This window comes from Capra hircus, chromosome 2, assembly GCF_001704415.2.
Source record: "Capra hircus breed San Clemente chromosome 2, ASM170441v1, whole genome shotgun sequence".
NCBI classification, from domain to species: Eukaryota; Metazoa; Chordata; class Mammalia; order Artiodactyla; family Bovidae; genus Capra; species Capra hircus.
In genome coordinates this window covers 8,852,600-8,869,570 of record NC_030809.1, presented here as the reverse complement: position 1 = coordinate 8,869,570, position 16,971 = coordinate 8,852,600, and the positions used below count along the sequence as shown (strand labels likewise).

The 16,971-nt window shown below is 45.7% G+C and overlaps 1 protein-coding gene across 1 annotated transcript in view; it reads left to right on the top strand.

The window, feature by feature from the left end:
* Positions 4,133–16,971, top strand: part of PAFAH2 (platelet activating factor acetylhydrolase 2) — a 38,489-nt gene continuing 25,650 nt past the window's right edge. The window contains exons 1-4 of the mRNA XM_005676826.3: positions 4,133–4,264; positions 10,555–10,691; positions 11,622–11,775; positions 12,622–12,718. Coding sequence (XP_005676883.1) covers positions 10,602–10,691; positions 11,622–11,775; positions 12,622–12,718 — 341 coding nt within the window. The 5' untranslated portion in view covers positions 4,133–4,264; positions 10,555–10,601. The remainder of the gene's footprint in view (positions 4,265–10,554; positions 10,692–11,621; positions 11,776–12,621; positions 12,719–16,971) is intronic.

The following is a 16,971-nucleotide window of genomic DNA, read 5'->3' as shown; positions in this document are numbered from 1 at the left end:
GCCAAGCAGTTGGCACAAACACAATTCTTACCAGTTCTGAACACTGGAAGCTGGAGATGATCAGGTGGAGGATGGCAGGGATAGAGTGAAGTGGATGTTGGATGGATCACAATGGATTCAACACGTGTTTTGGCAGAGGAGATAGCACTTGCAAAGGCATGGAGGGTGAAAGGACATGGCACAATTAGAGAATGTTATGTACCCAATTACTTTGCTGTGCTTGGAGCAAGAGGTGGCTTGAGTTCCCCCAAAAGCAAACCCTGAGACTTGGGTGCTCGTGATCTATTTGGAAGGTGATTTCAAGAAGCAGAAGAGATAGCATGGGGAAAGCGAGGCAAGGAGGGGAGAAAATAAGATGGGGAGCATACATATGCAGCTCATTGCTGTGAGCAGCTGGATTCAGCTCCCTGGAAATTCTAAGAGACAGTGTGAACTGCATCTCAGAATCATCCTATCTAAGGATGGGGAGTCACTGGCTTCTGTGATGGCTGAAGGTTGCCCTTGAGGTGGGGGCCATGTGCCTCTCCCTTCCTCGTCCTTAGATACCTAAGAAAGCCCCCAGTCAAGGAAGCAGAGAGAAAAGGGACTTGGAGTGGAGGAGCTCCCCGTTGCTGGAGACCACCACATTGGCATGGGGGCTCAGAAGGGATGAGAGGATAGGAGAGACGGATCAATGCTGTCTGTGACTACCTCTTTGAGCCTCTGTTTTCTTGTCTGAAAAATAAACTATGACATACTTCCCAGGAAGACTAAATGACCTAAAGGATTTGAAAGTTCCTAACGACATGTCTGACACGTAGTAGGTAAAAGAAATGGTAGGTATGGTTAGGCTCAGCTCTGATGCCAGGCCTTCAGAGGAGAATCCCTCCCTGATCATCCTATTGAGAATAGCTCACTCCTTTTATTCCCTATCAAAGCATCTTATTTCCTTTAGAACATTTAAGAGTGTGCAATCGGGCTTCCCTGGTCATCCAATGGTTAAGAATCCACCTTGCAATGAAGGTAGCACCAGTTCAATCCCTGGTCCAAGAAGATCCCATATGCTGCAGGGCCCCTAAGCCTATGCTCCACAACTACTGAGCCCTCAGACAGAAAACACTGAAGACTGAGAGCCTGGAGCTAGTGTTTCTCAACAAGAGAAGCCACCACAATGAAAAACCTGCACCCCATAACTGGGGAGTAGCCCCTGCTCACCACAACTAGAGAAAGCCCACACACAGCAGTCAAGATGCAGCACGGCCAAAAATAAATAAAATTTAAAGAGTATGCAATTACCTTGGTTATCTGTTTATTATCTGGCTCCTCTCAATAGAATGAGAGTACCATGTGGGTAGGGAATTAATCTCTCTATTTACTGCTGCCCTATTTCCAGCACTTAATTTTGTTACTACAGTAACAGTAATAGATCCTATTATTATGGCAACAATAATAGAGAAGGACAGTTACTGTTCTTGATCTTTATTAAGCATGTACACTCTACCTGTTTGTTGTTGTTCAGTCACTAAGTCATGTTGATCTTTATTAAACGTACACACTCTGCCTGTTAACAAGACGTTAAAAGAGGATTCATCCACACTCCAAATGGGTCCAGAGATGATAGAGACAAAAAGTGATGGCTCCCTTGAGGGGATGAGTGATTATAAACTGGGAAGGGACAGAGACCACATTTTGGGGGTATTGGAAATGTTCTACATATCAAACTGGGTGACGGTTATATCAAATTTTTTTTAAAGGTTGAGCTGTACAGTTAGTGCACTTCACACACTTTATTGTATGCATGTTATAGTTTGATTTCGAAAAGCGTTGTCCATCAACTTCAGCAGGTAGGGAGGAGAAGAGGAAACCCAAAACTGGTCACTCAGATGCCAACTTAAAGTAACTTAGGGACTTCCCTGGTGGTCCAGTGGTTAAGAGTACGAGCTCCCAATGCAGGGGGCCTGGGTTCAATCCCTGGTCAGGGAACTAGATCCCACATGCCTCAACTAAGAGTTTGCACGCTGCAACTAAATATGCCACAACCAAGGAATCAGCACGCTGCAATGAAGATCAAAGATCCCGAGTGCTGCAATTAAGACCTGGAACAGCCAAATAAACAAACAAATGTTTAAAAATGAATAAAGTAATTCAGCAACAAGGTAAAGGCTGGAATGGGATGGTAGTCAACCAGAAGAGATCCTTGGACAACTGGACGATGGGATCTATAGTGAAAGCCTGGGAAATTAACCACTTGTTAAAAACCGTTGCATTTGGGTTGTTATCTCCAAAAAGACTAGACTGGAAGGAAATGCATTTGAACTCAAGTATTTTATTTTGCAACAGGAGTTTGGGCCCAAAGAAGATCTTCCTAACATTGACAAAGGAGGCTGTGAGATTCCTCTTCCTGGGAAGTTTAAAACTTAGTTGGCCAGCAGATGTCCCCAGCATGGCCTAGTCTGGGAGTCGGAGACAGAGAAACCAACTGCAGTGGCCCCTCTCCTAACTAGGGACTCTGATTAGTCATGTGTTCTGTGCCAGCTGCAGAGCACTAATTAATTAGCCAAAGAGAACCATCTCTGATGTGCACTAAGGTTTTTATGTTCTGCCATCACCGCCACCAACCACAGCTTTAATTACTGTGGCTTGATTACCACAGTGTGGTGCTACAATCACTCTCCCCTGATGACTTTATTTTGGTTCCTGGAAGGATGGTGGTGGTGACGGTGTGTCAGGAGGAGAGGAGGGTCTAAAGAAGCCTGAAGCATGGAATCTGGACACTGGCAATTTGAGGGTATGTGGTTGGGAGGGAGGAGGGATCAGCTGTAGGACTCATCACCTGACCTCAAAAAACTCACAGTTTAATGGAGAGTTAAGACCTCCCACCGAGATGGCACAGGGCAGTGTGAGGTAAGGCCCCAAATGAGAGGTGCACACAAATATCCCAGCAACTGAGAGGGGGCAGAAGTTGTTTGGACTGGAGGGGAATCAGGGAGGCTTCGTGGAGAGGGAGGATCGAGAGGAATTGTCAAGGAAGAACGGGATTCGACAGACACAAAGCAGGGCAGAGTGTTTGGTGGAGAGAAGAGCGTGAATAAAAGTGTGGGGGGAACAATGAGAACCTACAACATCTTGAGACTGGGTGAACGTAGCTGGGGGCAAGGCAGAAGGGCAATTTCTGTCAGAAAAACAAAAATAAAAACCATGAGCAACACTTCAGAATAATTGGTGGTTTGGGGCAAGTTAGGGAGGACCTAGAATGTCAAGCTAAGAAGCTGGGACCTCATTCAGCAAGGAGTAGGAAGTCTTTAAAAGTTTTTAAGTTGCTTGGTTGATCCAATTTTCTTATGAAGTTTACCAGACTCCTGAGACTCCATTCCTCACACTCTGCTCCAGCCAGAGTGTTAAATATTCTTCGTACTCTGTATTCCTGGCCAAGTCCTATTCCTTCAGTTCTCAATTTTAACATTTCTCTAAGATCTCTACGAAGCCTTGAAGACACTGTCCTATTTCCCCCAAGCCTGGGCAGATTAGCCCTTTCAAGAAGGCTCCCATAACCCTTTGGGCTTTCCCCATTAGAGCAACTATCGCTGTGTAATTCTTCCTTTGTCGGGATCCTCCGCTGGGCTGTGAATTCTTCTGAGGTTAGCAACACAACTCGTTCACCAGGGTGTCTCTGAGAACCAGCACAGAGCCAGCAAAGTGAGGGTGGAGGGAGGAGGGGCTAGGGACAGAGGGACAGGGAGGAATCTCTCAGTTTTCTCTCAGTTCTTGGATAGGAGTTTCGGAAGGACAACTGAATTTATCACACGTGTCAACAGGTACAGGTTCGTAAAGGACACAAAATAAGCTCAGATCTCCTCAGCTCCCCTGTGAATAAAGCTAATCCCTGTCTATCTCCAGGCACACCCAGGAATTATTTGAGGAACGGTGCGGCGGAGGGTTACTAGCCGGGACTATAAACAGTAACCCTCCGCTCGGGCTTTGTCATCCTGGTGGCGGCTCTTCGACCACCAGGGGGAGGAATCGTACTTCATCCCGAACTTCGGCAGGTTTCCCACAACGAAGAGGGGCCGTGTAGAACTCTGGGAATTGTAGTCTTGGGATCTTATGGGCACTCTTCGCGATGCACCTCGGGAATTATAGTTCTGGACAGAGGCGGGACATGCTTTTAAGTGCTAATGTCGCGTTCTGGAAACTACAATTACCAAGGGGCCACCAGCTCCTGGACAGTTTCTTGTTTCCGTCGAGTTGACCGTCTGGGCTGCTTCTGAGGGATCAACGTGATTCGGTAAGTCTGGAGAAAGCCTCTGTTCTGAACTGAGGTGTCTGCGGATTTTGTCACATTCCAGCCCTGTTTGGGGGCGCCTCGTCTCAATCCCAGGAGCTCCCCATTGTCTTTCACCTTTTCTGTTTCCTGTTGAGACACCTCCAGTATCCACCCGCACCCTTTACTCTCCGGCTGTCATCTTGCATTGTCACTCCTGGCGCCCCCGAAGCCCCACCGTGAGCTCTCGGCACACCCCCTCTGAAACCTGGGCTTCTTTATGTTCCGCACCTTCTATGTGCTTCACTCTTAGCCTCACTTTCCTGGTTTTCATGCTGATGGAACAAGGGTCACCATTCCTTCTTCCCAACCCACGGAGTTGCTCAGAACTGGAGTTCAGCAGAGTTGGGTTTTATTATTGCAGCTCTGCAACTCCTTTGCTGTGTGACCTTGGGCAGATCACACCCCCTCTCTGGGACTCACTCTCTTCATCTACGAAGGGGAGATGACAGTTGCTCTCCGTCTTAGCTTGAGGCTATGTTCTGGAGCCAATAAGCTAATATGTGTGAAAGTACTTTGTAAACTGTAAAGCCTCCACAAGCGAGAGAGATTATTTTTACTGTAATTATTAATGCTCTGAAATACTCTCATCTTGGCTCCTTTTATAGCGCTGCCCCTCTGTTGCTCAAACCTGCCCCTTGAGTGCCTGGTGTCTCCATCCTCTAAGAACAGGATATTTCCTCACTTCCCCAGAGATCACAGACTAATGAGAGCTTTGTCTGAAAGGAAGCCCCAGAGAAGTGCTTATCTTGGACTATGTCCTGAAATAGCCAGGGATGAAAAGTCCACACAGCTGGCAGAAGGGTGGTCCCTGCTCACTGAAATCAGGGCCCGAGCAGGAGATGGACAGCTGCAATGTAAGCCCTCTCTGTTCCCTTTGGGATCTTCTGGGCCTATATAAGGGCTTCCCTGGTGGCTCAGACGATAAAGAATCTGCCTGCAATGCAGGAGACCTGGGACTGATTTTGAAATAGGTGTCTCAGACCTGATAAGACTGAAAGGAAAGAAACCATTTTGTCAAAGGATTTAATCCAGAAAACCACAAATCCCGCCCCCCCCCACCCCCGCAAAAGAAAAAAGCTTGGCTGCTGCTGCTAAGTCGCTTCAGTCCTATCCGACTCTGTCTGACCCCATAGACGGCAGCCCACCAGACTTCCCCACCCATGGGATTCTCCAGGCAAGAATACTGGAGTGGGTTGCCATTTCCTTCTCCAATGCATGAAAGTGAAAAGTGAAAGTGAAGTCGCTCAGTTGTATCTGACTCTTAGCGACCCCATGGACTGCAGCCTACCAGGCTCCTCTGCCCATGGGATTTTCCAGTAAGAGTACTGGAGTGGGGTGCCATTGCCTTCTCCGAAAAGCTTGGCTGGGTATAAAGAAAAAGAGACATAAAATTGTTAATTAATTCCTAACATTTTTATGAGCACTTAAAATGCCCCAGACCCTAGGCAATATTGCTTTTGTTACTAAATTTCACTTATGAAGTGTCCTCATTTTACTCACAAGGAACTTAGGCTAAGAGATCATGTAGCTAGTTATGGTTATTGTGCCTTCTATATGTTAGGTGTTTCATATACTTTCATTTAATCCTCATCAGCAATTTCATGAGTGACTGTTATTTCTATCATGTGGAAAAATTATCAGAGGCTTAGAATTGAAGGAACTTGCTCAAGGTTAAACAGCCAGTTAAATGGTGGAGGTGGAATTCAGACTGTCACCAAAGCCTTTCTTTTCCCACTATACCATGTAGTCTAATTTTTAGATCAAAAAGACATTGATTAAAGAATTGAGAGGGTTTAAATCAAAGCCAAATAAAGGAAGCATTTATGGGGTCCCTCTGTGTGGGGAAAGCATGAGGATAGATGGTTTATCCTCCAAAGAAATGTAAAACACATTCTACCTCTGTAGCATATCTGAAGAGATAAGGCGTAAGTGTGTGAAAAATTAAATAGCATTCATTGGATCAATTGGTTACTGAGACCAGTTCTATGCAAACCACTACATTAAGCCAGGAACTGGCAGGAACATGCTTCTAGGTGGCCATGGGGATTAAACCACGTGATATCATAATCATTATCTTTTCATTAATATGAAAATGGTGGGCTAGAATACCATATCCACTCAGTAAATGTTTATTGTATGCCCATGTCTGAAAAAAAGAGAAATCCTGGGTACCATCTGGACCAGAGGTTCTCGAACCTTGGGGGTCAGAAAGCTTGGGAAGCTTTATAAACTAATTGATCTCTGGCAATGGGGCTCTAAAAGCTTTGTTTTTGAAAAGTTTTCCAGGTGATTGTGAAATAATAGATTCAGGAACCTCTGATCTAGATTCTACTTGGACCACTTCTTGGAGGCAAGTCACTGATTGAAAACTGCTAGTTGTTGTTGAGCGCTGAGTCGTGTCTGACTCTGTGCAACCCCATGGACTGAAACATGCCGGGCGTCCCTGTCCTTCACTATTTCCTGGAGTTTGCACAAACTCGTGTCCATTGAGTTGGTGATGCCATCCAACCATCTCATCCTCTGTCACCCCCTTCTCCTCCTGCCCTCAAATCTTTCCCAGCATCAGAGTCTTTTCCAATGAATCAGCTTTTTACATCAGGTGGCCAAAGTATTGGAGCTTCAGCATCAGTCCTTCCAATGGATATTCATGGTGGATTTCCTTTAGGATTGACTAGTTTGATCTCCTTGCAGTCCAAGGGACTCTCAAGAGTCTTCTCCAGCTCCACAATTTGAAAGCATCAATTCTTTGGTGCTTAGCCTTTTTTATGATCCAACTCGTACATCCGTACATGACTACCAGGAAAACCATAGCTTTGACTATATGGACCTTTGTTGGCAAAGTGATGCCTTTGCTTTTTAATACACTATCTAGGTTTGTCATAGCTTTCTTCTGATGAGTAAGTGTCTTTTAATTCCATGACTGCAGTCACCATCTGAAGTGATTTTGGAGCCCAAGAAAATAAAATTGGTCACTGTTTCCACTGCTAGAGTAGGTACTAATTCAAGAGCCATCCTGAGGCAGCCTGTGATTGGTTATCAGGTGAGTGATGCATACATACTCGAGTGGAGAAGAGGGAAGATTGGAAGGACTTGAGAAGCTTTACAGAGTACCAGAGATTTCACTAGGCTTTGATGGGTGGGGCAGGTTTGGGTGGGTAGAGAGGCTTTTAGGTAGACATCACCTCAAATTGTTTAGATAAGGTGAACCAAAGTAGGTAGAGACACCTGGACTGAGTTCCTTGGAGAATTCCTTGGCATTTATTAGATATGACACTGGATGCTCTGTGGATGTTTCTTAGGCAAAAATTTGTAAGTTAGGCTGGATTTTCCCATCTCTCCATTCTACTTGGGCATCAGTCAATATGAGCCCAGAGAATGCAGATCTGTTTTCATGTTAGCCTCACTCAATTTAGTTGATGGCCTTCCCAGAAACTTTCCAGGATTACCAGAGAGTTCTGCTGCCCTTCTGTTATAGGCATTTTCAAGTGCCCTTGTCCTGTTTCCTGTCTCATGCAGTGTTCTGTTTTTGGATTAAGACTTGCATCTCTTCCTATAAGCTAGCAGCATTCTGGTCACCCAGTCCTGAAACCTGACTCACCTTTGGCTCTCCCTTCTTGCATAACTCCCCAAATCTACTTAGTTGCCCAAATCCTATTGCTTCTCCTTTTCACTCAATCAGCAAATATTAATAAAACTTCAGCTGCTTCATTGTCTCGCGGGCGACCTGTCCTGTGCCTCTTCCCCATCCTGCTGTGGGTCCTCTGTGCATTTGCCTTCAAGCAGAAAAGGTCAGGGTCTGAGACTAAGCACCACTCATCCAACTTCCCTTTGGCTAAATAGCCCACTGACTGCATCAGGAGCTTAGCGTCTTTTTAAAAAGAATTCGGTTTTTAAATTTGCTTCAGAGAAACAAGATGAAGCAAATCTGTAGTAGAAAGAATATCACTTATTGTCTTCCAAAGTTAAGTAGAATGGCATTAAGATTATTGCTTGTCTGGAGTTTTCCATTAGGCCAGACAATTGGAAGTTGGCAGTGAGGAGATCTGTGTGTAATAATAATTCTGGTAACCTTGAGCATTTCCCTTAACCCCTTAGGACCTTGATCGCTTCATCAGTAAAGCACATTTCTGTAGTGAGCTGAGTCGGGGTGGTGGTGCAGGGGACGACTGTGGGGAGAAGTGATCCCTAAGGTCTCCTCTTGTCCAGAGACCTTGTCTCTTCCATGTTTTGAGTCGAACTACCTAATCCATCCCAGAGCATCTTAAAGAAAGCAGAATAATGCAATGACTGAAATTGTGGCCCAGGACTCGGTGGATCAGTTTAGATGCTTTTGGTTCAAGCAGTAGAAATCTAAACCAGTTGGTTTAAACAATAAAAAGGGGTTTATTGGGTCTTGTAACTAGAGGTCTAGGAGTGGGCCAAGTTTCAGGTATAGTCTAATTCAGAGATTCTTAATGTCTTCACAAATAACTGCATTTCTCTATGATTCTCTCAGCTCTGCATCCTCCACGGGTACCTTCATTCACAAGGTAACAAAGTGGCTGCGACACTTCAAGGCTTCACATCCGCACTTCATGCTAGTCCAAAACAAGAAAGAGCTTGTCCACACTCTACCATCAGACCAAAGTCCTAGACTTTGCCCTGGTTGGCCCAATATGTGTCATGAGCCCACTCTTCATCCAGATACTGATGGGGATATGTAGGGCTGACAGGTCCAACTCTAGAGGTTAGAGAGGTGTCAGCCCCACCCAGATCACAAGGGATCTCCGTAGGAGGGAAGGATCGGATGAATGTTAGGAAGTTGGACCACATTCTCTACTGTCACAGCCACATTGCCCGTGATCAGATTCTGGCTCTGTTCACTGTTCTTGGGTAAATTGCCTCACTTTATTAAGTATCAGCTTCCTCGTCTGTAAGATGAGCTAGCAATTCATATCCCAGGGAATTATTGTAAGGATTTCATTAAATAATACATGTATGTGAAGCCCTTGGTGTAGTTCCTGGCACAGAGTAAGCGAGCTGCTACTGCTGCTGGCGGTGATGTAATTGAAGAGGAAGGAAGAGCAGTGGCATTAGTCCTGATTTAAAAAGTAACCTCGACTTCCCTGGTGGTCCAGAGGTTAAGACTCCATGCTCCCAATGCAGGGGCCTGGTCAGGGGAGCTACATCTCACAGGCTGCAGCTAAGACCCGGCACGGTCAAAAAAAAAAAAAGGCATCCTTGTTTTAAAAAAAGCAAACAAGAAGCAACCGAGTTATAGGGATGCTTTCTAGTCAGAGCATGCACGCCTGCCACGTGGAAGGCTCCTGTTTGATCTCCTGCCCACATCATACTCTAACCTATTTCTGGCCCTTTCTGCTCTTACATTATGTCCTGTATAAAAATGCTCCCCTCTCCCCTGCCTCGAAAATCTTCCTCATACTTAAGACCCAAATAAGTGCCTTTTATAGTTTATAGTTTAGGTCAGTGATTTTGTATGTACATCATTTTGTCTCCCCACTAGCAGGATCAGTGAGGGGTTAAGAGCTCAGGTCTGGATTAGACAGACCTGAGTTTGCCACCTAGAAGCAGTGTGACTTGGGGGAGTTATTCAACCTCTTCATACCCTAGTCTCCTCGGTTATAAAACAGGGTCTTAATAGTACCTTCCTCAGATGGTTGTTGAGAGGATGAAATGACGCAGAGTATGTAAAAATCTTAGGTCAGTGCTGACACATAGTAAATAATAGATGTTAGTGGCTGTGTTTGTTATTCTTAGCCTCCTGAGGACAAGGTCTGTGGCATGTTCTCTGCAGCAGTTGCTGCTGTGCTGGGCACATAGTCAGTGCTAAATGAACACTTGTTAGTGGGTTTTGAGGAGTATGGAGGCTCTGTTTCCTTTCCATGATCTTCTCCTCACCTCTCCACCAACAGCAACAGAAAAAGCAGCCCCCTAGACCTGGGTTTGATCCCTGGGTTGGGAAGATCCCCAGGAGGATCCCACTCCAGTATTCTTGCCTGGAGAATCCCCATGGACAGAGGAGCCTGGCACAGTCCATGGGACTGCAAAGAGTCGGACACGACTGAGCGACTAAGCACAGCACAGCAAACCTTAGTAAAGGCAGTGTAGCAAGGTGGATGATTGGAAGACTGTCTGCGTCACTGGCAGGGAGGAGGGGTGATAGGAGGCGTAGAGAGGGGTGGCTGATAAGAATAAGCAACAGGAAGCTGAGAGGAAACCAGCAAGAGGCTGTTCTGTGTTCCGCCCTCCAGCTGTCAAGTTCAGCCACTGCCCAAGTCTTCGTTCAGCTGGTGATGAGATGGGGGTCAACCAGTCCATGAGCTTTCCGCCTGTCACGGGACCCCACCTCGTAGGCTGTGGGGATGTGATGGAGGGTCAGAGCCTCCAGGTAAGTGTCTCCAGCGTGTCTCTACTGCTTCTGTCACAAGTCTGATGATGTAATTCCAGCTAGGGGAAACCTGAGTCAGAGCTGGTCTGGATTTGATTGTTGAGCACCCAGGTCTCTTTCCCCTGAACTTTTCTCCTCTTTTCAATTAGAAGCATCTCAATAGACAAGAGACGATGGATTCTTTTTCCCAACTTGGAGGAACTGGGGCCTCTAACTTCAAAGGTAGCTCTCTGATGTCTTGAGAGCAGGTGCCTGATCCTGGAAAGGTTTTGGATCTCACCCTAATCTGAGTGTATGAGAGGAGGAGCAGTGGGCTATGTGCCATTGACCTTTGATTCCCCGGCCCCACATAGGAAGACAGTCTCCTTTTTCTCCTCTTCTGCTCTCGTCTGTTCCGCCCTCCCACTTTAGTCCGGGACTTTCCCTCCTTCAGTTCCTAGGTCATTCTCTGCTGGCCCTTGAACTCTCCCTCTCCCTTGTGAGAGGCACATACCCCCATGTAGAGTGAATGTGCTGCTGCTGCCTCCCAGGGGCCAGGCTCCAGGGTTGCCCAGGGTGCCACCAATGTCACCCCATTCAACAAGAGAGCTACTCCTTCACTTCTGGGGCTCCTCCAGGCCTGGGCTTCCAGCCACATTGAAATCTTTTTTTGATAGCCCAAGCACTGGAAATATTTTAGTACCCCTCCAATGTAATTCAAAATACAGTTGGCTGTTTGAAATAACATAAGCCTTATGTGAATGCTGAACATAAAATTGCTTCTTTCTGGGTTTTCTGAGTGTAAAATTCAGGTATGTGAATTGAAGGTAAAGTTTCCCTGTTTTAGTACTTGGCTGGTACCCTCAAACAACTGCTGAACGTGTCTGTTGGGAAATGAAGCCATGCTTGGGCTTCTTGCTCCGAGCAGCTGCTGTCTTTTTTTCCTTACAGGGCAGCTTCTTTCGACTGTTCTACCCGTGCCAAGAGGCAGAGGAGACCTTGGAGCAGCCGCTGTGGATTCCCCGCTATGAGTACTTCGCTGGCCTGGCCGAATACCTGAAGTTTAATAAGCGCTGGGGGGGGTTACTGTTCAACCTGGCTGTGGGTAAGAGCTGGCTTCACCCCTGGGTGCTCTCCCAGCTGCTTAATTATGTCCCTTGGAGATCTCCAGGCAGACACAGTACCTTATAGTTTGTGTTGTCCAGCCCTTTTGTAGTGGGGCATCCGTAAGTCAGTGTGGTATGGAGAGTGGAGAGAATTACAGACAGGAGAGCTTTATTTATTTATTTTTTTGAAGAGCTTTAGTTATAGAGTTAGACTGCCCTGGATTCGAATCCAGTCCTTATCATTTACTAGCTGTGGGGCTTGGGCCAGTTACTGAATGTGTCTGAACATCTACCTTTGCAGGATTGTAAAGTCAGACGTGTATATACATTGTAATGTATATAAAAGACGCATTCTGGTGCTGTGCTTGGGATGTGGAATGTGTTCCATAGGTGGCAGCTATTACTCATGTATCCAGCGTGCCTTATTTCCGCTCTGTGTCAGCTATAGCTTAGATTAAAGAAGCACTCTTGACTGCCAAGGAGCATACCATCTCCTGCAGTTGCCCCTCTAGCTCCTCCCTCTTCTGGGTCAGATCACGCTGAGTCATCCACTTCCCCCAAAGACCTCACCGTTAGGAACTCTACCGACTGCCTTAGCATCTCAGGGATTTGCCCATAAGTTGTTCAGTACTCCCCCTTTGGCTTTCTTTTCCCACTTTCTGTTGTGTTCGTGCTCCCGAGGGGAGAAAAAGGGAAAGAGTAAATGACTGATTGTCCTGGGTTGCTCAGGTGAAAGGTGGGTCTCTTGAGAGGAGGGCCACTGGGTCCCCACCTTGCTTGCGCTCAGGCTGCCCTTGGGATTAGTGTAGGGGCAGCCGGAGATTCTTACCCCATGTCTCTGCTAGGATCTTGTCGCCTGCCTGTTAGCTGGAATGGCCCCTTTAAAACAAAGGACTCTGGATACCCCTTGATCATCTTCTCTCATGGCATGGGAGCCTTCAGGTAAGAGCTGCGCTCCCCCAGATCTTGTCACATTCCTTGCCTGGTTGCAGCTGCTGACTCTCAGCATGTTCTCAAAAGACAAGGAAACCCATATTTCCATCTGTCAGCTCTTATCTGTCATCCGCTTCATCCCAAAGCGCTGGGTCCACCTTCTTTAGAAAGCCTTCCCCAAGCCCCTTTCACCTGGTGGAGCCTTTCGGCAGCCTTCATATCATTCCCTTCTCATGTTCTAGCATTTATATAAATACTTGTTTTAGCCTTCTTCCTCTATAACAGCCCAGAAGTACTAGAAGGAGCTTGAGCGTTATGTTCAGAGAGTCGATTATTCAACATGCATCAGGGACAGCAGTGATGAAGACAGACTTGCTCCCTGCTCCCGTGGAGCTTGCAGCCTCAGCTGTGAATCTCAGCCATACCACTGTGCTGTGTGAACTCAGGACCATGGTAGGCGTCTCTGAGCCTGTATTTCCTCATCTGTCAAACGGACTCGGATGAGGCACCGAGTAGGTGCGCACTTATGCCCATACTCCTCTCCATCTCTCTACGTGGAGCATTGTGGGGTGATGAACTGTAAGATCCCCTTCGTCATCAACTTCAGGGAATGCTGGCCTAAGTTTTACAAGTCAGTGAAATTGTGAAAGTGAAAGTCACTGCATCGTGTCCGACTCTTTGCAACCCTATGGACTATACAGTCCATGGAATTCTCCAGGCCAGAATACCGGAGTGGATAGCCTTTCCCTTCTCCAGGGGATCTTCCCAACCCAGGGTTCGAACCCAAGTCTCCCACATTGTGGGTGGATTCTTTACCAGCTGAGCTACGAGGGAAGCCCAAGAATCCTGGTGTGGGTAGCCTATCCCTTCTCCAGCGGATCTTTCCGACTCAGGAATTGAACCAGGGTCTCCTGCATTGCAGGCGGAATTGCAGGCGGATTCTTTCCCAACTGAGATCTCAGGGAAGCCCTTACGAGTTAATATCCATTCAGAATTCTCCCCATGAATTCTTATTTCTGCACCTTGGCGTGTTATGTAGTTATGTAGTTACGTATTAACTACTGTGTACGTGGTTCCTGTTTAAGCTTGTTAATATTCTCACTGTATGTTCATTCATCAACATGTAAGTTTGGTTTATGTCCAAGAGCGTTACACAAAGTCATCTATTTTTGCCTTTACACATCCCACTTCCACTGAAACGATTGTCTACAGTGTAGCCAGGGAGGTCTGCTGCTGCTAAGTCACGTCAGTCGTGTCCGACTCTGTGTGACCCCATAGATGGCAGCCCACCAGGCTCCCTCGTCCCTGGGATTCTCCAGGCAAGAACATTGGAGTGGGTTGCCATAGGTCTATTTTATTTTATTATTATTTTTTGCTTTGGCATCTTCCTGCTCTGAGGAACATCAGTAAGTTCTTTTATTCATTTAAAAAATTATTTATTTTTAATTGAAGGATAGTTGCTTTTGTTGGCTTTTGCCATACATCAACATGAGTCAGCCATAGGTATACAAATGTCCTCTCCCTCTTAAGCCTCCCTCCCACCTCCCTCCCTACCCCACCCCTCTAGGGTGTTGCAGCACGTGAGCTTTGGGTTCCTGTGTCATTCAGCAAATTCCCACTGGCTGTCTCTTTTGCTTATGGTCATGTATATGTTTCAGTGCTACTTTCTCAAATCATCCCACCTCCTTCCCCAGCTGTGTCCAAAAGTCTGTTCTCTATGTCTGCATCTCCATAGCCACCCTGTAGATAGGTTCATCAGTACCATCCTTCTAGATTCCACATATATGTGTTACTGTACAATATTTGTCTTTCTCTTTCTGACTTACTTCACTTCGTATAATAAGCTCTAGGTTCATCTGTCTCGTTAGACCAACTCAGATGCATTCCTTTTTATATTTAGAAGCCCTTTGAACTTAATTCAGCTCTTGTCATGATCTTATCTGAAGGCAGGTACAGGGCAAAGTTTCCAGCCTAGTTCCTCGCAACTTGTCCACCTCCAGCTTTCCAGACAAACAGCCCTAAAGGTACTATGTTAGTTTCTGCCTCAGAGTTTTTGAGCTTTTTTCTTTGTTTGAAGATACTGGAGTTTTTCTAATTTTTTTGTCTTTGAGACATGCTCTATTTTTTAAATTAGATTATAAAATTTTATTTAATAAAGTAAATATTATAAAATATTTAAAAAAATCAGTTCAGTTCAGTTGCTCAGTTGTGTCCGACTCTTTGCGACCCCATGAATTGCAGCACGCCAGGCCTCCCGGTCCATCACCAACTCCTGGAATTCACCCAGACTCAGGTCCATCGAATCAGTGATGCCATCCAGCCATCTCATCCTCGGTCGTCCCCTTCTCCTCCTGCCCCCAATCCCTCCCAGCATCAGTCTTTTCCAATGAGTCAGCTCTTCACATGAGGTGGCCAAAGTACTGGAGTTTCACCTTTAGCATCATTCCTTCCAAAGAAATCACAGGGCTGGTCTCCTTCAGAATGGACTGGTTGGATCTCCTTGCAGTCCAAGGGACTCTCAAGAGTCTTCTCCAACACCACAGTTCAAAAGCATCAATTCTTCGGTGCTCAGCCTTCTTCACATTCCAACTCTCATATCCATACATGACCACAGGAAAAACCATAGCCTTGACTAGATGGACCTTAGTTGGCAAAGTAATGTCTCTGCTTTTGAATATACTATCTAGGTTGGTCATAACTTTTCTTCCAAGGAGTAAGCATCTTTTAATTTCATGGCTGCAGTCACCATCTGCAGTGATTTTGGAGCCCCCAAAAATAAAGTCTGACACTGTTCCCACTGATTCCCCATCTATTTCCCATGAAGTGATGGGACCAGATGCCATGATCTTTGTTTTCTGAATGTTGAGCTTTAAGCCAACTTTTTCACTTTCCTCTTTCACTTTCATCAAGAGGCTTTTTAGTTCCTCTTCACTTTCTGCCATAAGGGTGGTGTCATCTGCATATCTGAGGTTATTGATGTTTCTCCTGGCATTCTTGATTCCAGCTTGTGCTTCTTCCAGCCCAGCGTTTCTCATGATGTAGTCTGCATATAAGTTCAATAAGCAGGGTGACAATATACAGCCTTGACAGACTCCTTTTCCTATTTGGAACCAGTCTGTTGTTCCATGTCCAGTTCTAACTGTTGCTTCCTGACCTGCATACAGATTTCTCAAGAGGCAGGTCAGGTGGTCTGGTATGCCCATCTCTTTCAGAATTTTCCACAGTTTATTGTGATCCACACAGTCAAAGGCTTTGGCATAGTCAATAAAGCAGAAATAGATGTTTTTCTGGAACTCTCTTGCTTTTTCCATGATCCAGTGGATGTTGGCCATTTGATCTCTGGTTCCTCTGCCTTTTCTAAAACCAGCTTGAACATGAGGGAGTTCATGGTTCAAGTATTGCTGAAGCGTGGCTTGGAGAATTTTGAGCATTACTTTACTAGCATGTGAGATGAATGCAATTGTGCAGTAGTTTGAGCATTCTTTGGCATTGCCTTTCTTTGGAATTGGAATGAAAACTGACCTTTTCCAGTCCTGTGGCCACTGCTGAGTTTTCCAAATTTGCTGGCATATTGAGTGCAGCACTTTCACAGCATCATCTTTCAGGATTTGAAACAGCACAGCTGCAATTCCATCACCTCCACTAGCTTTGTTCATAGTGATGCTTTCTAAGGCCCACTTGACTTCACATTCCAGGATGTCTGGCTCTAGATGAGTGATCACACCATCATGATTATCTGGGTCGTGAAGATCTTTTTTGTACAGTTCTTCTGTGTGTTCTTGCCACCTCTTCTTAATATCTTCTGCTTCTGTTAGGTCCAGACCATTTCTGTCCTTTATCAAGCCCATCTTTGCACGAAATGTTCCCTTGGAATCTCTAATTTTCTTGCAGAGATCTCTAGTCTTTCCCATTCTGTTCTTTTCCTCTATTTCTTTGCATTGATCGTTGAAGAAGGCTTTCTTATCTCTTCTTGCTATTCTCTGGAACTCTGCATTCAGATGCTTATATCTTTCCTTTTCTCCTTTGCTTTTCGCTTCTCTTCTTTTCACAGCTATTTCTAAGGCCTCCCCAGACAGCCATTTTGCTTTTTTGCATTTCTTTTCCATGGGAATGGTCTTGATCCCTGTCTCCTGCACAATGTCACGAACCTCATTCCATAGTTCATCAGGCACTCTATCTATCAGATCTAGGCCCTTAAATCTATTTCTCACTTCCACTCTATAATCATAAGGGATTTGATTTAGGTCATACCTGAATGGTCT